This window comes from Ursus maritimus, unplaced genomic scaffold (assembly GCF_017311325.1).
Source record: "Ursus maritimus isolate PB19 unplaced genomic scaffold, ASM1731132v1 scaffold_27, whole genome shotgun sequence".
Lineage (NCBI taxonomy): Eukaryota > Metazoa > Chordata > Mammalia > Carnivora > Ursidae > Ursus > Ursus maritimus.
The window spans coordinates 488,100-511,973 of NW_024425230.1; the positions used below are offsets into that span (position 1 = coordinate 488,100).

Below are 23,874 nucleotides of genomic sequence, written 5' to 3' on the forward strand. Positions count from 1 at the left end.
GAGATTTTCAAGAGAAAGTATTATAGGTTTGCATATTCTTATTCAGTAACTATGAAAATGAATTGGACAAATACATAAATACATGTATTGTATATATGAGCTAATCAAAAAAGTTTGAGCTTTACTCATTGATTAGATTTTTACATAATTGAATACATTAACAAAAGAACTCTAGGTATTTGAATGTAATGTTTTTCTTTTCCTGTCAGATCTTAATTAGCTAATAATTTCAGGTTGAATAAGTGGTCCAAACAGTCTCCCACAGAGCACACACACAACTGGGCTATGCCCACACTGACTACCCGCTGGCCTCCAATTCTGACTGGTTGATAATTACGTGGTACCAGTCATTACATATCTTGAATATAACTCTTGGTATCCCATACATATTTTTGACTAAAATTGTGTTACAAGGTATGTCAAATATAGATAGTCTGCAATTTATTTGACTTGCAAGTTTTGACTTTACAATAGTGCAAAAGTGATACACATTCCATAGAAACCGAACTTTGAATTTTGACCTTTTCCTGAGTTAGCAGCATGTGGTACAATCCTCTCTTGTAATACTTGGCGGTAGCAGCAAGCTATCTAGCTCCCAGCCATGCAATCACAAGGGTAAATAACCAGTACACTATTACAGCCATTCTGTACCCGTACCACACGGTTTTTCACTTTCAGTATCGTATTCAAGAAATTACATGAGATACTCGACACTTCATTAGAAAATAGGCTTTGTGTTAGATGATTTTGTCCAACTGTAGACTAATGTAAGTGTTCTCAGCATGTTCAAGGTAGGCAAGGCTAAGCTATGATGTTGAGTAGGTTAGGTGCATTTTTAAAATACATTTCACCTTATGATATTTTCAATTTACGATGAGTTTATGGAGGTAAAATACTATTGTAAGTAGAGGAAGATCTGTAGTTACAATATACATATACTTGCTCTCTTGTACCTGGTATCAGATGAAAGGATTTTCCTACATTTTAATCCCCAAACCATAAAATTTTGATCCCTTAAATATTCATTAGTATATAATATGTTAAAAAATCTTACCTACTTAGAACCTAGTCTCTGGAGCCTTTAGTTGTCCATCCTGGTTTATAAAAATAGAACAAAAGCAAACAAAAAGCCAAAAGCCTCAAACACAAGTTTCTTAGTACCTGGCATCAACTAACAACCAAGAAAATCTAACACTGTCCCATGTACTTGGTAGTCTCAAGTTCAAGAATTAGAGTGCTCTGTTGATTTAACTTCCAACCCACTGAGGGCAGGTCAGGAGTTAGAATGCGCAAAGTGGCAGGAGTCAGCTGCCAGAGCTACACTTCGGAAGCCTTAGGATATGGGGCAGGCCTCTCAGGAGAGAAAGGAGGTAGGGGACCCCTAGCCCAGTTGGCCTATATGGTGGGCAGAGGGTAAAGGAAGAAACTTGCATTTTGCTTTGGGACATGTATCTGTGTTAGAGTACCTCAAAAGTTGTATGGTTGTATCTATTTTATTAGTTCTTTGAGGGAAAAAAATGACCAGATGTTTAGGTTTAAGGACATAGCCAAAATGCCAGGCCCAGTGGTGACTCCTAGGGCCGTTTAATCAGTGTTCTCTGCATTTAACATCTGTGGTAGCTATGTGTTGATGCATTGTGTGGGAATATCTGTGAATCAGTAAAACAGCTGTTGTGTTCAACTTGGTGTATAAGAAAAGAGCTGCATAGTGTGTCATAGAAAGGTCTCCTCCAAAAACAAGACTAGAGTTAAATTATAGTATTAGAAGGTAGTATGCTGGTATCCCGAAATTTTGACCCTCTGGTACACTAACTTGTGTATTTACTTGAGGTTTCATTGTATTAAAATAAAACTTTAAGAGTTTCTGATAGTAATCAGCAAACTGCTTGCATGAGGTTGCATTTTTTTTGTTGTTAAAAAATATTTTTATGTTGATTGACCTCTATTTCTGTCTTTTTTGTTTGGTTAGCCTTATTAGAAAGAAGGCTGCAGGGCTGGAATCGGCAGCTACAATAAGAACCAAAGTGTTTGTGTGGGGACTGAATGACAAGGACCAGCTGGGCGGCCTGAAGGGCTCTAAGGTATCCCCCCTCTTCCTGAAGTTCCTGTGTCACCTCTCGTCACATGATTGAGGAGGAGCTTTGCTGGTGCCTTTGTCCTAGAGAGGCTCAATAATATTCAGACCTCTTCTAAGGTTTTTATGATGGTTTACCTTCTATAAGTTGTTTTTTAAATGAACTTTTCTGAAGAAATTCTCAATATGAACTTGTAGACATTATCAAATTAGTTTCTGTTAAAGCCTCTGTCCTTGGAAAATAGTGCATTTTAGATGTAGTTGTATTATTGTTGTTCTATAAACTAGAAAATACACTTCTGAAAAGATTCGACAAGCATATAGATGAAAATTATAGGCTGTAATTATAGTTATTTTGCCATCAATACAATAAACATTTTTGCTTACCATGAACAAAATGTGTGAAAAATACCATAGTTGTATGAAGATGAGTAAGATATCATTTAAAGAGAAGATAAAACAAGTGATGCATTTGAACTAGAGTTGAATTCAGTATCCATTATGTTACTTAGTGTCTCAGCTGAGGAGCCACAAAACAAATTCCTCCAAGTTTTAGTACCTGGAAACAGTTTCTCTTCAGTGAGTGTCTCTGCTTCCTTTTAGTATTCTGTGAGACTTCACCCATCATAAGATCCCTTATTACCTGCATTGTTGAGAAGCTGAGAAGGAAAGTTAGAACTCCTTTTAAGTTTCTCCTTTCAAGTACAACAAATTTTCATCTTTATGTGAACGGCCTTGAATGTGTTTGTGTTTTAAGGCCCCTAGACGCCTTTTGGAGGTCGGTAGGGGGCAGTTGGGTGTGAGAGTCTCAGTTGTGATAGTGCGGTGCTGTCTAGGTGATCCTGAGGCATATGGCCCTTTGTTGGAGTTTGCATGTGAAGGACAGATTTAGCGTTCCATGGTTGGGATGAAGATTCTCTCTTGCACTGCAGTAGTGACTATCTGATAATTTCTAGGAATCATAAAGGGTTTCTTAGACAAGGGCTTTAAGAATTTTAAATGGGAAATTGAAGTGTATAGTTTCTTAGAGATGTCAGAATCAATAAGAATGAGTAGGACAAGACCTGAAATAAAATGAAGTTTACCAGATGCTTGGTTATATCTTCACATTATGTATATTTTATTTTACCTTTTAGTATGGAGCTGTTCAAACATAGCAGGTAGAAAGAATAGGGACCTGAGCCCTCATGTTCTTGTACCAGCTTCAGCAGTTAACAGTAGAGGGTCACATTTTTGGTCTTTATTTTATTTATTTATTTATTTATTTTACACCCCCCTCCCCCGCCATTAAAATATATCTCAATATATTATTTCATCCTGAGAATACTTTAGTGTAGCTGTAAGAGAAATGAATTTCTTTAGTTAATATAACCATGGAAATTAACAGTAATTCCATGTATCATCTAATAAGGTTACTTGTAATTTTAAAAGCATAAATAAAATGATCTTTTTCCTTCTTTTGCTTAACAAAAAAATCCTGTTCTAGATAAAGGTTCCTTCGTTCTCTGAGACACTATCTGCTTTGAATGTGGTACAGGTGGCTGGTGGTTCTAAAAGTTTGTTTGCAGGTATGATTATTCTTATACTAAAATTTTTTTATATATTATGCTTACCACCAAAAACATAGCTGTTATGTTGTGAAAAGTGAGTCTTGTCCTTGCTCTTGTTCTTTGCAGTGACTGTGGAAGGGAAGGTCTATGCCTGTGGAGAAGCCACGAATGGCCGACTGGGGCTGGGCATCTCTAGCGGGACTGTGCCCATCCCTCGGCAGATCACAGCTCTTAGCAGTTACGTGGTGAAGAAGGTGGCCGTTCATTCAGGTACCAGGCCAGAGTTGGCACGCATGCAGATAAGCCTGTTGCTCATGCTCTGCAAATAATTTTGGCCTTTAAATAATTTTCCCTAGGGTCTCCTTGTATTCTATTTCAAGTTTATTTAATTATTAAGGAATTAAAGTTGCATAATGTAAATCTCCAGGTGGTCTAGAATTTAATTATTGTTGCTACACGAGCCTTTTTAGAGACCAGCAGTTGTTGGCATTCCAGGCGTGTGGGGACTACCCCTCTCCAAGGTGTGGGTTTTCAGTCTCAGAGCTGTGGTCTCTGGTTCATGGCATCTTTGAAATCATCATGTTCTGTGCTTAAATATCTGTTGTTGTTGTTGTTTTTTTTTCTGGGGTAAGAGCCTATAACTTTCATCAGATTTCCAAAGTGTCTGTGAACCTCAGTGGTAAGAAAGATCCTTTGAAAAAAAAATCACACTCTCTCAATTTAAGAAACCTTTACTGGGAATTATTTTGAAGCACTATGCTAGGCCTCTGAAGATTGGAACTAAATTAGGCGCAAAACTCATGCCTGCACTGAATAGGTTTAGGTTTAACCCCATATAAAAGCAAGTCCAAACAATAGTGGCTTGAGCAAGATAGAATTTTACTTTTCTTCTCTGTAAAAGTCTGGGGGTGGGGTCCAGGGCTAGTATGGTATCTCTGTGCCCATGAAGAGCATAAGCACAGGCTTGCTCTTTTTTTCCACCTTCGTTGACAGATGACTATGCAGCCCTGTCTAGGTGAGCACGGGCAGATACTTCCTCCGGGCCACTTGGCCCCTTTAAAGCACTTTTCAGGAAGCCTCGCTCACTTCTGTTGGATCCCTGTCACCATCCTCTCTGGGCAAGGGAGTCTGGGAAGTTTAGTTTTTAGCTGAGCACACCGTTACTCTTATTAGGGTGGGTTCTGTTGGTAAGGAATAGGGCAGATTAAGTGGTTTGGGGGACTGGGAGCCCAGGAGTTGGTAGGGACACAGGTGACAGAGAAAACGCCAGTAAAGATAGTGCTCTTCAGTCCTGGGGCAGAGTAGATGGGCTGGGAGAATGGTCCACACTGAGGAAGAGCATGACCACGAGAGTAGGTAAAATGCATTAATTATGAATTTTGGTGCTTTTGCTTAAATAACTCCATAGTTGGTGTACATTTCTCTAAAGCTTAATTGCCAGTGCATTTGATAATTTGCCTAATCATTAATGTACTTATTTTTACTTTTTTTTCCATCTGAATTTTGATCTTTTATATATTTAACATTAACAGGAACCCCATTATTAAACATGGCACTATTTTGCTTCTTCTTTGCAAGTAAAATTCATTCTAGGATTTAAACTTTGTAGTTTAATAAAAGTTCACTGACTTCATATATTTGTCACCCTGAAATGCTGATCCTATCTACTCATATATTGAATGCATATTCATTGAGCAAATGCTGCATGCTAGGCAGAGTAAAGTAATAATGTTGTGAACTTTTTGTAAACCAAATTTGGTGGCCCATATCTATGTGAATGTTGCAGGTGGCCGGCATGCTACAGCTTTAACTGTTGATGGGAAAGTGTTTTCCTGGGGTGAAGGTGACGATGGCAAACTTGGACACTTCAGCAGAATGTAAGAATATTTTCTTCATTACTTGCTAATAAGAAATGGTTACTGATGATAATAGTGAATATCTTTTAGTAGCTATTTTGCAGAAAATAGGATAGGTCATTTTTGAAAATGGAACCTAAAAAATATATTTGTTAAAAGTATCTATGAGTGTGATTTAGCCTCAAATGATCTGTTTTAATGTTTGATAGTTAAGTTGATCTACAGATGTTGTTTTGACTAAATGTGGACCAGTGTAGATGTCCTTTTTTTCTTCTTTAAAAAAGACTGGATTGATTATAGGAAATATTATTTAATCTTGTTTTAGGAATTGTGACAAGCCACGGCTTATAGAGGCCCTGAAAACCAAGCGTATTCGGGATATTGCCTGTGGGAGCTCGCACAGTGCAGCCCTCACATCCAGTGGGGAGCTATACACCTGGGGCCTTGGAGAGTACGGCCGGTTGGGACATGGGGATAATACAACACAACTGAAGCCCAAAATGGTGATTATATACATTTTTGTTGCTTACAGAAAGCTTACCATCTGCTGATTTAAAGAGAAGATAAGCTTCGAGTCTAGGAAAGTTCATAAAGACATGTGCATTATTGGCTTTCAGTCTGTGGAAAAAATTTCCCTTGTTTTCTCAGTGCCTGTGCTTGATTCTGTTTTTAAATTTGTAATTGAGTAGGTGAAAGTCCTTCTTGGTCACAGAGTAATCCAGGTTGCATGTGGAAGTAGAGATGCACAGACCCTGGCTCTGACCGATGAAGGTGAGCTCCTCCCTGACTCTGTGTTTCTGGGTGGGTAGGAACATCATGAAGTGCTGGCCTGAAGTATGCATTTTTTAAACCTAGGTTTAGTATTTTCCTGGGGTGATGGTGACTTTGGAAAATTGGGCCGGGGAGGAAGTGAAGGCTGTAACATTCCCCAGAACATTGAGAGACTGAATGGACAGGGAGTGTGCCAGATCGAATGCGGAGCTCAGTTCTCCTTGGCTCTCACCAAGTCAGGAGTGGTGTGGACATGGTACGTAAACTCTCTGTCACCCATCAGTGTGTCTGTGTCCATGTGACACAGTGGTGGGCCTCCGCCCTTTACCCCATGCCAACCCTGGAGGGACAGTTAAACCTTCATTTTCTGACATTCAGGCATCTTTTTTCCTTTATTTATTTTGAGTTGAGATTAGTGACAATATTTTAATAAGAAATTTTTCTTGTAACTGTGGGTCATTTGGAAAAAAAGACTAGAGAGATTTTAGCCCGGTTTGTCCTCCCTGTTTAGGTGAGGTTTATGTAGTTTTCTTCTTTTTCTTACCATGCCAGAAGCCTAGTGATCAATTGGGCAGAAAGCAGACTTCTGATTTCTTTGATCCTGAAAAAGTTCATGTCTTTCTTGTGAAAGCTTATTTTATTAAATTTAAAAAGAGTGGGGCATCCAGTTGACCTTGTGACAATGTGATGGGCCTTAGCTTGAGTATTGTGACTCAGAGGCAGCTTGAGAAAGAATTAACCTACATCATAACTTAAGTGTTATACAACACACATTAAGGATCTTGCTGTAGAATTAATGAATTAATTTGAATTATTGATTAACTATTTTAAAACATAATTTCAGAGACCCTGGGCACTGTATATGATGTTAATGAGGTGGCTCTAATGCTGTGAACAGTGTGTTCTTGTGGAATGTTGCCAGACGATAACCGTATATTAAAATGCACACTGTTGACCTCCTTGCAGGGGGAAGGGGGATTACTTCAGATTGGGCCATGGCTCTGATGTGCATGTGCGGAAGCCACAGGTGGTGGAAGGGCTAAGAGGGAAGAAGATTGTGCATGTGGCCGTCGGGGCCCTGCACTGCCTGGCAGTCACAGACGCAGGGCAGGTAAGCTGAGGTGACAAGTCCTTGTGTCGAAAGTATAATTCATGATGAAATGAAATGAGTCTTAGTACTTAAAGAACCAGGAGTATGGGCTGTGCCCATTTTGTTCTTGTGTGTATCTGCCCAGTTTTCAGCGTAGGCATGCACACCCGGTAAATTAGAGTTGCTGACTGGCGTATGTTGTAAGCGGTAGGCTTTCCTGCTCTGAAGTCCACCTGGAAATGTGAAAAGATTATTGTCATTGAAGATGCGCCTACTGCTAGGGTATTAGCAGTGTTTTACTTTAAAAACTGATAGCCGATGGAGAGATATATGTACGTCATTTTAGAAATAAAGTCATCCATGACAAGTATTACTCATTCTTCTGCTTTGAGAATCCATGTCATGACAGGCTCATGTTATATTTTAAAAATTCATTTATGACAACAAAGTAGCACGCTTCTTTTTTCAAATTTTTATTTAAGTTCTAGTTAGCTAACATGTAGTATAATATTGGTTTCAGGAGTGGAATTTAGTGATTCATCATTTACATATAACACCCAGTGCTCATTATAACAAGAGCGCACTGTTTTTTAATCAAAATGAATTAAAAATGAATTATTTCTTCTAATTCTGTAAAGCCAAGAAGTGAATTACGTGAAAAGTGAGCATATTGTTTTTGATCATTTTTCTTTGCAAAATAAAGGAAAAAATAAGTATTGAACTTAGTTGAAGAGGAGAATTTCCCTGCTTCCTAAAACAAAACAGAACAGATGAATTCATTGGATTGATATTAAGCAAATACTTATTTACAGGTATTGGAAAAAATTTTGAAGTAAATTTAAAGAAAATATTCTCAAATGTTGAAAAACTCTGTTTTTGTTCCCTATAACAGGTTTATGCTTGGGGAGATAATGACCATGGCCAACAGGGCAATGGCACGACCACAGTTAATAGAAAACCTACACTTGTGCAAGGCTTAGAAGGCCAGAAGATCACACGAGTGGCTTGTGGGTCTTCACACAGTGTGGCATGGACTACTGTTGATGTGGCAACACCCTCTGTCCATGAGCCCGTCCTCTTTCAGACTGCAAGAGACCCTTTAGGTGCTTCCTATTTAGGTAACACAGATTTGTATTTAGTATGAGATACTTCTGTATGGTACAGCAACATCATAGATAGAATATGTAATAGGACCACAAGATTAGAGGTTGTAGCACTGTGTTAACTGCATTATGAACCAAGGCCACAAAATAATCATGGTACTTTGATTTTTGCATGCTGGAATAAAAGGAAGTATGATGCTGATTCTTACATTATGATCAGGTCAATTCTGGCAATGCTGTATAATAACTACCTGACATATGTAAGCACTGTGCTGGGCTCCTTGGTATTTTTCACAAAAGCTTGATTCAGATATACCTGACATACAACAAACCATAGATATTTAAAGTTAACTTCCATGAGCTTTTACATGTGTACTCCTGTGGAAGCATCCCTGCAGTCAAGATAAGTGAAAATATACATAATCTTTGTGCCCCTTCGCAGCCTCCCTTCTTTCTACAACCACTTGACTTGCTTTCTGACACTGTATATCAGTTTGCATTTTTAAGAGTTTTATATAAGTGGAATCATACAGTTGGTACTTTTTAAATCTCACTTTTTCCATTCAGCATAGTTATTTTGCGATTCATCCATGTTGCATGTACCAATAATGCATTCTTTTTTATTGTCAAGTAGTATTTCATTTATGGATATACTGCAATTTGTTATTGCCTGTGGGTGGACTTTCAGGTTGTTTTCAGTTTTTGGCTGTGCAAATAAAATTGCTATGAACATTCACATACAATTCTTTATATGGACCTAGACTTGCATTTCTCTAGGGTAAATACCTAGGAGAGGAATGGTTGAATCATATGGTAGGTGTATGTTTATCTTCTTAAGAATCCTAGAGAATGTTTTAGCAAAGTCATTGTTCCAAAACTCCAGCTCACTCCATATTTTTGTCTACACGTAGTTTGGTCAGTCTTTATAATTTGAACCTAGATTTGTGTAGATATGTGGTGGTATCTCATTGTGGTTTTACTTCGCATTTCCCTGGTGACTAATGATGTTGAGCATCATGTGTATTTACCATCCAAATGTGTTTTTTGTTGTAGTGTCTAATCCTATCTTTTGCCTATATTTAAAACTAGGTTGTTTTCTTATTGAGTTTTGTGTGTTCTTTATATATTCTGGGTACAAGTCTTTTGTCAGATACATGACTTGTACGTATTTTCTCCCAGCGTTGCCTTCCTTATTCTCTTCACAAGTGAATTTTAAAGAGCAGAAATTTTTAATTTTGGTAAATTCCATTTTTTAATGGATCATATTTTGAGGGTTATATCTAAAAAGCCTTTGTGTACTCAAGATCAGAAAGATACGTTTCCTGTGTTTTCTTATGTAAGTTCTATGTTTTAGATATTTAAGTCTATGCTTGATCTTGAGTTAAATTTTATATATTGTGTGAGATGTGTACTGTAATTCTTTTGGGGTGTGTGTGTGTGGATATCCAGTTGTTTCCGTTGCATTTATTGAAGAAAACTGTCCTTTCTCTGTTGAATTCTGGATGCTCAGTTTTGTTCTGTTGACTTATTTTTGTATGATGCCAACACCATATTGTTTTGATTACTATAACTTTATAGAAGACCCAGATTTAGGCTGTGGTAATTCTTTAACTTTGTTCTTTTTCAAATGCTGTTTTGAGTATTAGAATCAGCTTGTCAATTCTTATAAAATAGCCTGCTGGAGATTTTTGTATGTCTATAAATCATCCTTAGCTGAAATATAGTTAAGTTACCCTGAAACTTTTTGTTTCTTTTTGGTCTTGGATTTGGAGTTGTTTAGTGGCTTCAGACCTGATATTAGTCTGGGCCTAATTATTCCCCACCACTGAGACAAGACCTGTCTGAGTACTTTACTTAGTGCCCGGTGAATAATAAGGTCTTCATGTCTGGCTGATGGGAGCAGGTGCTATGCTGGTTCCTCTGCATTCTTCCATCCTATGTGCTGGGCCTCTAGTACTTTGATGTAGTTCTTTCTTTGGCTTTGGGAAGTTCCCTCTCATGTGGGCACCCATCACTTTTTGCTGCATCCTCAACTGGGGTGAGTGAGGGTACCTGCACAACTCCCTGGCACTTATCTGGGCAACTGTCTCTTCTCTGCTTCTGTTTTGTGAACTCTGACCACATTGGCTGCTGTGCCTCCTTTACTCATGTAGACCACTGAGCTTCACCTGGTTCCCTTCCCTTGGCTGAAGCCTGCGAACTCTTAGGGCAGTGATGAGCTGGATCATGGGTCCAGAAAGACTGTTTATTGGTGAACATCTTGTCTTCTCTCCATTGTTTTGTATTATTTTTTGTCTTGCATTTCAATGTAAGTAAAAACCGGTAGTTACTATATTTTCATAGCTTTTTTTTGGTTTTTTTGGCAGTTAAACAGCGAAGTTGATGAAAATAACTTCTTTATAGAAGTATAAATAAATAGGTTGTTTATTGTTTTTGTTTTTACTCTGGAAGACCATTAACCTAATACTTAGTCTGTGGAATAGCAAAATGCAAATTGCAGTGTGTTTTAGAAATAAACTGAAAAGGTCAAATAGGAATAGAGCAAACTCTGATCTTTAAAATTGATCCCAAATTTTATTTTCCTTTTTTAGGTGTGCCTTCAGATGCTGATTCTTCTGCTGCCAGCAATAAAATCAGTGGTGCAAATAATTCTAAGCCAAATCGCCCTTCTCTTGCCAAGATTCTCCTGTCATTGGATGGAAATCTAGCTAAACAGCAGGCCTTATCTCATATACTTACGGCATTGCAAATCATGTATGCCAGGTAGGCTTTTTGGCTAGCTTTTGAAATCCTGCAGTTATTTAGTTATTTATTATTTTGGGGTACCTGGGTGGTCAGTTGGCTGTGTCTGACTCTTGATTTTGGCTCAGGTCATAATCTCAGGGTCCTGAGATTGAGCCCTGTGTTGGGCTCCGTGCTGGGTGTGGAGCTTGCTTAAGATTCTCTTTCCCTCTCCTATTACCCCTCCTCCACTCCTGCTCTCTCTCTGTCTCTCTCTCTCAAAAAAAAGAAATCCAAATAAAAAACTTTTTTTTTTTTGAATGGCCAGTAAGTACTAAGCATTACTATTTGAGGAATGAGAGGAAGAATTAACTGATACAAATACACAGTGATATTTAAGACCACTTATCTCATTCACTCAAACACTTGATAAATAGAGTTTTGATAATGCTATCTTTTCCAACATTTTGCTGCTGTTTTCTCAGTCTGAGTTAGTTGCCTTCTATGATGGTTATGGACCTGATGAGTAGAAATAAATTACACAGGAACATTAGTTTCATACCAAAGGCCAACTGTGTCACTGAGAGGACATTTAGTCTTTGCTGCCTTGTGTGAGGCACCCTTGGTACACAGCTTTCAGTAAACAAAAAATTATCCTCAGGCTCTAACAACAATCCTAGATGATTTCTCAGGGGAATCAGGGGGTTTATTCTGGTCTGATTTTTATATTTGGTATTTTTTCACCTGTAATCACCAAGGTCATAAGATCATAAGTAAACGTTGTAGCTTTTAGCTGATGAATATTATAGTTTAGTATTTTCCCAGAACTGCTTTATGTGTATTCTATAAAAATGAGGGGGTCATTCAGTGTTTGTCTCTCCTGCTGACTCTTCTGTCCTGCAGTGGTGAAGGGCAATTCACCACAGGCCTGGCTTTCTCTCCTGACAGAGATGCGGTGGTTGGGGCCCTCATGCCAGCTGGCATGATTGCCCCGGTGGAGTGTCCTTCATTCTCCTCCTCGGCACCTCCTTCTGATATATCTGCTATGGCCAGTCCCGTGAATGGAGAGGAATGTGTGCTGGCTATTGATATTGAAGACAGACTGAGTCCAAATCCATGGCAAGAAAAGAGAGGAGAGGTAAAAATAAAGAGTAAAGCAGTAAAGCAACATTAGATCAAAAAGGAAAAAGTAGTTACTTTGTGTTTAAGAAAGTATAGGGCATTCTTTCACTTAATTCAGACTGCTTTTGTTCCTATTGCTGTGATTTTTTGGCTTGAATTAAAAAATATTCGATTTAAAAAAGATCTTTTTAGTGCTTAAGTAGAAATAGATTTATTCTTTTAAAGAGTTGCAAAATGCAAGTCCACAGTCCTTTATCTGCAATTCTGAAACATTAAAGCTCTGAAAGCCAAGAGTTTTTGTAACTTATTTTGGGGGAAAAAACCCAACTTGAAGAGATGTGAACTCATTTTAATATTCTTCATGTGATCTTTTGTGAATATTAATAGGTTTTCATGGGAATATGAATGTGTTTGACTTTGCAGGGTTGCCTTGTACCCCACTGGAGCTGGTGGTGTAAGCACCTTGTTAACCTCTACAAGGTCTGGGACATTCCAGATGGCCTAAGAGGTTTGAGATAAGGCTTTTGGAGTTGTGTGGGAAGTGTGCCACATTGCTGAGTTTTTCTTCTTCCTGTATACTTTTAAACTAGATGATCTCTTCTGAGGATGCCGTGACCCCCTCTGCAGTGACCCCATCTGCTTCCTCAGCTTCTTCTCGACCATTTATCCCAGTGACGGATGACCCAGGAGCTGCCAGCATCATTGCAGAAACTATGACAAAAACCAAAGAGGTTAAGGAGCTTTCTTCTTTAACATTTTATTTTGAAATAATCTTAAATGCACACTAAAGTTGGAGAGGTAGTACACCAAAATATAGCACATTGTACTTCCATATACTATTCGCCTAGGTTCTCCAGCTGTTAGCATTTCTGAACCATTGGTGGGGAGCTGCAGGGCACAATCCCCATTCATCCTCAAGGCTTCAGTGTGTCAGGGCATTAACATTGATCCAGGATTACTTTCTAATCCACAGATCTAATCAGATTTTGCTCATTGTCCTAATAGTATCCTTTATAGGTCTAGAACCCAACTCAGGGTTGTGTGTTGTCTCTTTAGTATTCAATATGAAACATTCTTTAATTCTTCCTTTTGATGGATACCACAGGAAGGATGTAGAGTTCTTTTCAGTGCATCCCAGTGGAGTACGCGCATTGTTGACTTGCTGCATTACTGGTTATATTAATTCTTATTGCTTGGTTAAGAGTGTCTGCCAGGTTTCTCCACCAGAAGTTAATAAAAGTGGGTCAGTAAGTATTCATGTAAATACCTGTAAGTACCTTCTTCCTCATATTTTTACCTACCAGTTTTTAGTATCTGTTGATGATTCTAGCTGAATCCATTATTACTGTGATAGTTGTTACATGGTGATTTTTCAAATTTCATCATTCCTTTTTGAATATAATTATTGCTGTTCTTCTGTGACAACTTTCCCTTCTTATCTTTATCTGTCTATCCATCTATGTTGGTATAGATTCATGGGATCCTACTTTACTCAAATAATGACATCCATTACTGTTATCATTTGACATGCAAATTGTCCCAGACATGGCCATTGGGATCCCTTTTTGGCTGGTTCATTTGTCTTTCTGACCTCTCCCTATAATTCTTTGAGCACTTCTTTACATTTTGGCACAACAACGTGTTCCGGACTTATCTCTTACTTACCCTGTCCCTGCTCTGGAATCATCCATTTCTCCAAGGAGCCCTGCTTCCTTTTAGTGGATCACAGAATTTAGAAACAAGATCTGGAAACTTGGTAAGTTATTTGCTACCAGATGTCCTTGGTTTACACCTTCTCAGCAAACATGCATGCATATGCATATTTTTTTCTTCTTCAGCATCTTACCTTTATAATAAAAACCATGAATAGTTCAAACCACTATTTTCTGTTTCAGTCCAACACCACGGAGTTTATGGTTGCTCTGTCCTTTTCTGTGTTTGAAGTGTATGATCCTTTTATACATTGCTGGATTGATTTGCTATTTTGTTGAAGATTTTTATACTGGTGTTCATAAGGGATACTGATCTGTAGTTTTCTTGTGATGTCTTTGCTGGGTTTGGGTATCAGAGTAATACTGTCCTCATAGAATGAATTGGGCAGTGTTCCTTCATCTTCCGTTTTTGTTGTTGTTGTTGTTTTTAGAAGAGTTTGAAGGATTAGTGTTAATTCTTCTTTAAATATTTTGTAGAATTTTATCTGTCCCTTTAACATGTTCTCATCATTCTTTGAGTGTTCCCTTGCTTTCTGGAACAACACACAGTTCTAGCTAAGCTCAACAAAATGTTTTATCCTCCATCCCAGAAATCAGATGTTTCTCTAGGACGTCTCGGTTCTTTTTAGTGGAGAATGGTATTTAGAAGGCAGAATCTTCAAGTGCTCATTGCTTTTGGGGTGTTGCTGTTCCCAAGCATTCTTAGTGGACAGAGCTAAGGAATAAATATGTATGTGTATGTATACATACACAATAGGGAAGTACGCTTGCATTTATTCCATTATAAATATGCGTATTTTGAAAACCACTGGTTCACAGCAATACAGTCAATTCTAACTGCACAGGATTCATTCTTCTTTTCTCCCCTTCTGTATTTATAACTCTTCCCTGAAAGTGAGAAACCCAACCCCTGTTATTAGCAGTTTATTTAGTTCCCCTTAGGTAGCCAGCCTTCCATCTTGGTTGCCACTTCTCCCCCACATGGGTACCCTCCTTTCCCTGCATAGCTTCTGACACTCAAAACCAGTCTAACTTCTGCAGGGATGACCTTTCACCTGCTTGATTTGTGACCTCCCCCTTACCTCCTGTGCTGGCCAGCCAAAGCAGGGACACCTTCTACTTTGCATGGCTCCACCCCCACATGTGGACACCCTCCCCAGCTCCCTTAGGTGCTCCCTATGCCAGGCCATTGTACTCTGCTAACACTCTCTCCCTTGCCAGCAGATTCCCCTTGGGGACAAATATGCATTCTTTTTAAGTTTTTATTTAAATTCCATTTAATATATAGTGTAATATTAGTTTCAGGTGTACAATATAGTGATTCAACAATCCATACAGTACCTGGTGCTTATCATAACAAGTATACTCCTTAGTCCCCATCATCTATTTAATATGCATTATTTTCAATTATACTTGGAACTCTTGGTTCATTTTGCTATTATTGCTGACAAAAATAAGTCCTGTAGAAATTACTCATAACCATCTCAGGTAATAAAAAATTACTATGTGTAAATTAGGTGTCTAGATTCAACTTCTAATACTTGGCCATTTCCTAGGGTGAGGATTTAATGCAGAAATTATCCTGAATTAAGCAGAATTTTTGCTTTTATGTAGAAGAGGGATTTCTTTCCTACCAATTTATTTATGAGACATAGACATTATCCAGATTATTATATCCCTAAATTCCCTATCGTTTCAGTTTCGGTTTGATTCATAAATTATGGTAAAGTAATTTTCATATTAATATTAAGTTAGTATTAATCATGTGTATTATATGTGGTTAATATAGTCCACTGAATGCTTTCCTGCTCTTCAGTGAGTGAGATTCTGGAATGTTATAGTTTCTGAGCAACTTCACTTAATGATTCCCTGGGTCTCCATGCAGAGGTAGGAGCAGGGTCTGTTTCTTTAAAGGAAGAAACTGTTCCTAGCTCAGAGAGGTGTGGTGTCCACGGCCTAAGTCGATGGAACTTGCACATTGGATGTGTCCCATTCCCCTTAAGTTTCCTAAGTGGGGCTTGTGCTTCCCTGGCTCATTCTGTTTCTGAAAAGTGTCAGCGCTAGTTTTGCTGAGATCCTGAAAGCAGGAGAGAAGAAGAGAGGCACTTTTGGCATCTTGTTCTTCCTCTGGTGATCCAGACTCTGCCTGGGAAAATAGGAGGTCCTGGGTTCTCCCCCATTCAGCACAGGGTCTATGTGATTCCCACTCCCTCTAAGCTCAAAAGCTGGGGGATTTCCCACCTCTGTTGGCTTCTTATTCCTTTCTATAAGTCATACCCCACTGCCAACTCCCAAGAGGCTCTTAGGGTGTTAGATAGGAGGCTGTGAGGCAGCAGTCCTGGGTGGGACGTGGTCATGAGGTCAGGAAGCAGGTAGTGATGCAGACAAATAAGTGGCTCCTTTCCCCTGCCAAAGAGGGGGAAGAAGTAAATGATCACAGGTGCAATATGTTTTAGCAGACATACTGTGAATGAGAAGTAAAAGGAGAATATCTGTTTTCATTTTCAAAGAACCCAAGGAACAAGAGATTGTGGATAATGTGTTACATTATCCAGCCAACAAGTCACTTTAAATAAGATTCTAGGAAAGAATTATGGAGAGGATATAGACAAAATATGCAAAAGTACAAATTTAGTTGATAGAAGATTCCCATGCAAATCTTATGGATGGGGTGGTAGATTTTACATGGTGTGACTTCATTCTAAGCCACCCTATGAACTTGGTCAAAGTATAAATTATCATTTATAGTTTAGTCATACCTTTTCACAGATATATTTTTTTTATTATGTTAGTCACCATACAGTACATCATTAATTTTTGATGTAATGTTTACAAAATACCCACAATATCTGTGAAAAGGTATTAGGCTGGCATTTCATGGTCTCAGAGGCCTTCTAAAGCCCCTTATTCATCAGTAGTAGTTGTGTATCCTTTGAGTTTATGGGTAAACTGGTGACTATTTCTTAATGTACAATTCCTCATTTTAATTATTGGACTTTTTAGGATGTTGAAAGCCAAAATAAAGCATCAGGCCCAGAACCTCAGTCCTTGGATGAGTTCACCAGTCTGCTGGTTGCGGATGATACCCGTGTCATGGTGGACTTGCTCAAGCTGTCCGTGTGCAGCCGGGCAGGGGACAAGGGCAGGGACGTGCTTTCAGCTGTGCTGTCTGGCATGGGTACCGCCTACCCGCAGGTGAGCCACACGATGGGTGCTGTTGGCCTCCTCTCCAGGGAATATGCTACTGTTGACATCACACCTTATCTTGTGCTTGATTTTACTCTAGTAGATTGCAGTTCGGAAGGACTCCTTGTAAGTAAATCCTTTCTCTGTCATGTACTGCAGTTGTCCTCCCACTGTGCCTTGTCATCAATTTGGTACTTTTTGCCATTTAGAAGTTCTAATTTTATGAAGTCAGATCTGCCAGTTTTTTTCATTGATGGCTTCTGGATTTTATATTATGCTAAAAAAAATGCTTACCTACATGACATTATTTAAAGAAATTTTCTCAAGTTTCTTCTAATTATTTTTATGATTTCATTTATTATATTTACATTTTTGAGCCATCTGGGATTTATCTTTTTTTTTTTTTTAAAAAGATTTATTTATTTACTTTGGAGAGAGAGGGAGAGTGTGAGTGAGTGGGGGAGAGGGTCAGAGGGAGAGAGTCTTCAAGCAGACTCCTCGCTAAGCACAGAGCCCAACATGAGGCTCTATCTCACCACCTATGAGATCATGACCTGAGCGGAAACCAAGAGTCAGAAACTTAACCGACTCAGCCACCCAGGCACCCCATCTGGGATTTATCTTGATGTAAGAGATAAGGTAGGGATCCAACTTTATTTTTTCCTAGATGGCAAGCATGTTGTCCAACACCATTTATTAAATAATCTATCCTTTTCTCAATGATTTGAAAACTATTTTAATCATATTTTAAATTCCTGTATATATTTGGGTCCATTTATGGACTCTTTTTTTGTTCCATTAACCTAACTCTTTATGGTCTAATACTACAGTGTTTTAACGATATTATAGCTTTAAATAGGTTTTAATATTTGGTAATACTGGATCCAATAGGATTTTTTGCTATGGTGACAATGTTCTGTAGCTAAGCCATTCAGTTTGATAGCCTCCAGTCATGTGTAGCTGTTGACCATTTCAAATATGACTAGTGCACCTGTGGAACTGAAGTCCTTATTTTATTTAACGTAGTTTATTTAAATTTGTACAGCCACATGTGGCTAGTTTAGGATATTACAGTCAGTATCGTATCAGCATATCTTAGAAATTGGATTGATGAGCCCTAAAGTTTTTTGGCTTCCTTAAGACTCTTATTTATCAGTGGCCTTGCTCTGCCTTTTTTACAACTGGCCACATCAGGGAGTTTGATGCCATGTGCTCTGTACAGATATGTAATCTGTGTTTCTCTGGGCCCCCTATCACTACCACCCAAACGAGAAGGTACTCAAGTATGGTTGAGTGGTCTTGAAAACATAGTAAATGGTTTGGTAGATAGTAAATGGTTTGGGGCTTGTTATTTCTTAATTGTATTCAGGAAGAACAGGAAGTAGGTGTCCTACTTTCTGGTTTTTTGAGACAAGTTACTTGGCATAATTCTGAGAGATTGAATCAAGATGAATTGCCACAAGCAAAAATTTAATTTTTTTTATAACTTTATTGCATTTGTGAGAGGAAAGAATATGAATGAAGACATGGATTTAAAGTAATAATGCCGAGCATTTGTTGCACACCTACCTGCCAGGCCAAGTTCTGGTGCGTTCTTGTTACGAGGGTAGGTGTTAGTGTGCTCTGTTTACAGATGAGGAAACTGAGGCTCTGAGAGGTTGTTTCTGGCTCATGGACACTCAGGTTGCTGGTGGGTGGGAGGAGTGGTGTTGGACCGTGGGTGCTTTGAGGGCAGAGCCACATCTATGACCCCTATGTCATTGTCTCCTCCCCCCCGAGGGAATGATGGGTTTTTCAGAGGAAGATTGTACAGCCCAGAAGAGCCCTGGTGGGCTGTGCAGTAGCTGTTTGATGACACCAACATCTGTGTCTCAGTGACTCACACCCACAGCAGGTTCAAGGAGAGGCAGAAGCAAAGACAGGATTGTCTTCAAACTGTCCTGGCTAGTGGCAAGATGCTAATCCTGTGTCCTAACCTGACCTAATATTTGGAACTCTTGAAAGAGAGTTGTATGAATTTATAGTCCTAATACCTAGATGGCAGTGATATTAGTTTGTCATTAATAAAAAACTGTTTACTAAGCTAGTCTGTTTGTTACCTAAATATGAGGAAAAATAGAGAAAAAAATCATTCCTGAAAAGTATGGAATAGAGAATAGTTTTTTTTTTTCTGAATTTAGAAAATTTGCAGGTCATTATTGCTATTATAACATATAATTTTTTTAAAAAGATTTTATTTCTTTGAGAGAGAGAGATGGTAGCAAGAGACAGTGAGAGAGGGCACAAATGGGAGTGAGGAGCAGGCTCCCTGCTGAGCAGAGAGCCTGATGTGGGGCTCGATCCCAGGACCCTGAGATCATGACCTGAGCCGAAGGCAGATGCTTAATTGACTGAGTCACCCAGGCGGCCCTTCTTATTTGTTTTTAAAAATAGAAATCAAGGAGTTTATAATCACCAGTGTTGACCACTTCAGTGGTGTGAATCACTAAAATTTTAAAATGAAATAAGGACATCATGGATTGTTGAGGAGATGTGGTATGAAGGCTGACTTTCAATGTCCTGGGTCAAGAGAAATTCCCATTTATGTTTGTGTTTATAGCCCCTTGTTCCAGATACCCTGCTGCTGTTTGGCCTGGATGGCTTGATCATTCTTCTTTGTTCCTGCCTACTCCTGCTTGACCCTTGACCCCTGGTGTCTTCTTGGATTTTGGTCATTTTTATCACCTTTCTGCTCCTTCCCTTGATATTTTGTTCCTGAAGAAGAAGAATTTTCCTCCCTGGGAAGTAATCTTGTCTTGGTGCAGAAAGAAACTACTGTGATCACAGTTTCATTGGTTGGCATATGTTGAGTGTCTTATACATGTCAGGCACCTCCCAGCTGCATACATACATAGGCACCTCTGTGAGCTCTGTGCTGTTTTGATGTTATAGGTGAGGGAAGCAAGCCCTGATTTAAACTAGATTTCTCAAATTCTCAAGTGCTCTGCTCTGCCACCCTGTCTCTGCAGAAGGACCTGGAGCAGGGCTAGTAAGCGTAGCATCCTGATGACTTGATCTGTGCCCTTGCTTCCTCCACCAGGTGGCAGATATGTTGCTGGAGCTCTGTGTCACCGAACTGGAGGATGTAGCCACAGACTCGCAGAGTGGCCGCTTGTCCTCTCAGCCTGTGGTGGTAGAGAGTAGTCATCCCTACACGGACGACACTTCCTCCAGTGGCACAGTGAAGATACCAGGTATTCAGTGCTGGCCCAGGGGGAGGACGTGGGGGGAATCTCTGCCCATAGAATGGCTTCATTTCTGTAATTGCATCAGTAGAAGTAATCGTCACCATTTGATAGAAAAGCTACAGAATCGCTTTAGAATTATTTCTTCGATTTTTCTAAAAAAAAACTTTTTTTTCAAAATATGATACAGAAAACCACGCAAAGTGAATGTTTAGCTTAATGATTATTAGGTGGATGCATTAATTACCAAAACTCAGATCTAGAAGTCCTGTGCCAGTTTCTAGAGGCCCTTCTTGTGTCCCCACTGAACTGATTGTTGTCATCATTTAGAGATAAGGCTGACATGTATTTCTGGACAGCTTTTATTACCCGAATGTGCTTCCACTTCTTATGTCTCTTTTTAACTAATAGTTTCTATCTTTTAAGTTTCTTATTGTAACTTTGGTTTCTTCCTATATTTTCTTTTTCCATTTTTTCAACAATGTACCTGTTAAGGAACCTGGGCCTTTGACCCTTGGGCTTCCCTGCAGCATGGATTTGCATACTCCTGCTGTACCTCAGCCTGTTCTTCAACCTTGTCTTTCTGCAAATTTGCCCGGATTCAGGGTTCCAAGTAGCTCAGCGCCTCTGGCAAGACCATTGGTGGTTGTGTAGCATCTGGAAGTACCTGGTGCCTTCTTGTCTTTCCTTAGTTGGTGTTAGCAGCTACCAATGCTCAGAGCCTGAGGCCATTAGTCCACTGGGGTTGCAAAATGGTGCTATTCTAATTGTTTCATTTCTTTCTTTCTTATTAGCTGGAATACTTCATGAAGAGGTATTTTTCCTCATCCTTTAGTTGGTTACCCAGGGCTGCTGTTTGCATAAGCAGGAAGGGATTAAAAGCTTGAATTTTTTTTCTCCTATTTATATTTTTAGAGAATAAGTTGATTCCCTATCATTCTTCGAAGGCGATTAATTTTTTTTTCTTTTATATCACTGTGAACTCATGGATTTAAACATATATGATGGGCTTTAATAATTGTGATTATGATCCTATTGAAGCTCAAATTATCTCATCTCTAGACATCAGGAACCTCTTCAGTTTGTCTCTGGAAATGACTTTGGTGGTCCATTGATAACCTCCACACAGTATGACATGACAAGATGCTTTAGGCTTGTCATGTAGTTTCTGCCCTCTACCTGGAATCTTCCTTGGTGTCTTTTAGTGGAAATGGCATTTCAGGTTACTGGGCTGTCATTGTTTCTAGACCTTCTCAGTAAACAGAGATGGATGAATTGTTGGGCAGTCCACTGACTGACTTCCGAGTCCATACTGAAACATTAGATTCAAATTCAGAACTGCAAGGTTTCTACTTAACCTCTTCTGTTAAGTCTGTTTTCTTCTATACTGGAAATCTGGTTAGACAGGGGTGACAAAATTAGAATATCTCATAATTATTCATTTGCTTTATCTCACGTGGTTAAGCAGTGGACTCAGGATTCAATTCTAATACAAACAAACATGAATATAATTCCTGAAAGTAGCTAAAAACATTTTTTTTGGCCTTATGCTCTCTTCTTTCTCCCAACTTTATTAAAATGATTATCCTCTGTCTACCAAAGCATAATAGCTATTACATACTATACTTCTTTCAGTCTTCATTTAGTCTTAGTTTTACTCTGTTTAATGCTCACTTCCGGTCCTTTTTCTGTCTCTTTTTTCATTGTGATTGCCTGAAGCTCACTCTGTAGTCATTCAGCAGGGCTCAAAGGATGGCAGCCCTGGGATCATCTTGTCCATGACAGTTTGTGCCCAAACCTGAAAGTTAGCTTTTCTTGGTAGTAAATCTTTGGATCACATATTCTTCCTCTGTGAAAGTGTGATGGTGATAATCTATATTTCCCCTTATATGCTGTGCTTTGTTTCAGTAATTTTACTAGAATATGTTTTCATATTGGTTACTGTAGGTGATATTCACCAATAGGGAGTGTGCTCCTTTAAAATGTAGTTTCCGGTCTCTTCTCTGTATTACAGTTTGTACTGTTTGCATCCTTTAGCTCTCTTTCATGGACACATGGTCATCCTTGTGTGTTGGATACCTTTTAGAGTCAGTGTTGACTACTTCATCTATCAAATACTTTCTGCCTCTTTCTTTTTCTTCCTTTCCTTCTTCTGTTTGTCTTAAAGTACCATCTATTGTGTTCATTTACTCCTATATTCTTTCTAGTTTAGTCTGAATTTTGTAATTTTTTTTGTAATTTTTTAACTGAATTTTATTAATATTTTGGTTGTCCTAATTTTAACTTACGTTGTTTCTTTCATATTTTGATAATTTTGTTAATTTTTAAAAACTTTTTTAGAGGTAGTATATTATAGTTTTGATCTGTTTTGTAGGCATATCTTTCTGGTCTGTGTTCATTAAAGGACTATTATTCTGTTTCTTATTTTCTCTTTTTTTTTTTTTTTTAAAGATTTTATTTATTTATTTGACAGAGATCAAAACAGCCAGCGAGAGAGGGAACACAAGCAGGGCGAGTGGGAGAGGAAGAAGCAGGCTCCCAGTGGAGGAGCCTGATGTGGGGCTCGATCCCAGAACACCGGGATCACGCCCTGAGCTGAAGGCAGATGCTTAACGACTGTGCCACCCAGGCGCCCCTTATTTTCTCTTTTCTAAGAATAACTTTGTATTGGATTTGACCTTGATACTTTTATCTTGCTCATTTTTATGTGAAATTTTTTTATAACTTTTAGAAAAGCTCTCTTAACTTTAAGCTGTTACTCTTTCATGATAGAAATGTAAAGAACGAAAGGTATTTCTACTGAGCATTTGCCTCCCACAAAAATCTGGTGACCCTCTTCATCTTCTCTGTTTCTCTCTTACTTCATACCTACTCCACCAGTAAATCCTATCATTTCTGCTTTTTAAAAAAAAAATTAATCCCAGTATAGTTAACATACAGTGTTATATTAGTTTTAAGTGTACAATATAGTGATCCAGCAGTTCCACACATCGCCTGGTACTCATCACAAGTGCCCTCCTTAATCCCTATCACTTATTTCACCTACTCTCCCACCCACCTCCCCTCTGGTAGCCATCAGTTTGTTTTCTATAGTTAAGAATCTATTTCTTAGTCTCTTTCTCTCTCTCTCTCTTTTTTCCCTTTACTCATTTGTTTTATTTCTTAAATGCCACATATGAGTACAGTCATATGGTATTTGTCTTTCTCCGACTGACTTGTTTCACTTATCATTATACTCTATAGCTCCATCCACATCATTGCAAGTGGCAAGCTTTCATTCTTTTTTATGGCTAATATTCCATTGTGTATGTATGTGTGTGTGTGTGTGTGTGTATATGTATACACACTACATTCTTATCCATTCATCTATTGATGGATACTGGGCTGCTTCCATATCCTGGCTATTGTAAATAATGCTGCTATAAACATCAGGGTGCATGTATCCCTTTGAATTAGTGTTTTTGT

The 23,874-nt window shown here is 38.6% G+C and overlaps 1 protein-coding gene across 1 annotated transcript in view; it reads left to right on the forward strand.

The window, feature by feature from the left end:
- The window catches only part of HERC2 (HECT and RLD domain containing E3 ubiquitin protein ligase 2), a 247,387-nt gene that overhangs the window by 158,219 nt on the left and 65,294 nt on the right, over positions 1-23,874 (forward strand). Inside the window, exons 57-70 of the mRNA XM_040642652.1 lie at positions 1,970-2,081; positions 3,561-3,642; positions 3,751-3,894; positions 5,411-5,501; positions 5,806-5,983; positions 6,170-6,251; positions 6,336-6,507; positions 7,218-7,362; positions 8,234-8,459; positions 11,036-11,207; positions 12,114-12,303; positions 12,878-13,018; positions 17,003-17,194; positions 20,265-20,418. Of these exons, the coding sequence (XP_040498586.1) occupies positions 1,970-2,081; positions 3,561-3,642; positions 3,751-3,894; positions 5,411-5,501; positions 5,806-5,983; positions 6,170-6,251; positions 6,336-6,507; positions 7,218-7,362; positions 8,234-8,459; positions 11,036-11,207; positions 12,114-12,303; positions 12,878-13,018; positions 17,003-17,194; positions 20,265-20,418 (2,081 nt within the window). The remainder of the gene's footprint in view (positions 1-1,969; positions 2,082-3,560; positions 3,643-3,750; positions 3,895-5,410; positions 5,502-5,805; positions 5,984-6,169; positions 6,252-6,335; positions 6,508-7,217; positions 7,363-8,233; positions 8,460-11,035; positions 11,208-12,113; positions 12,304-12,877; positions 13,019-17,002; positions 17,195-20,264; positions 20,419-23,874) is intronic.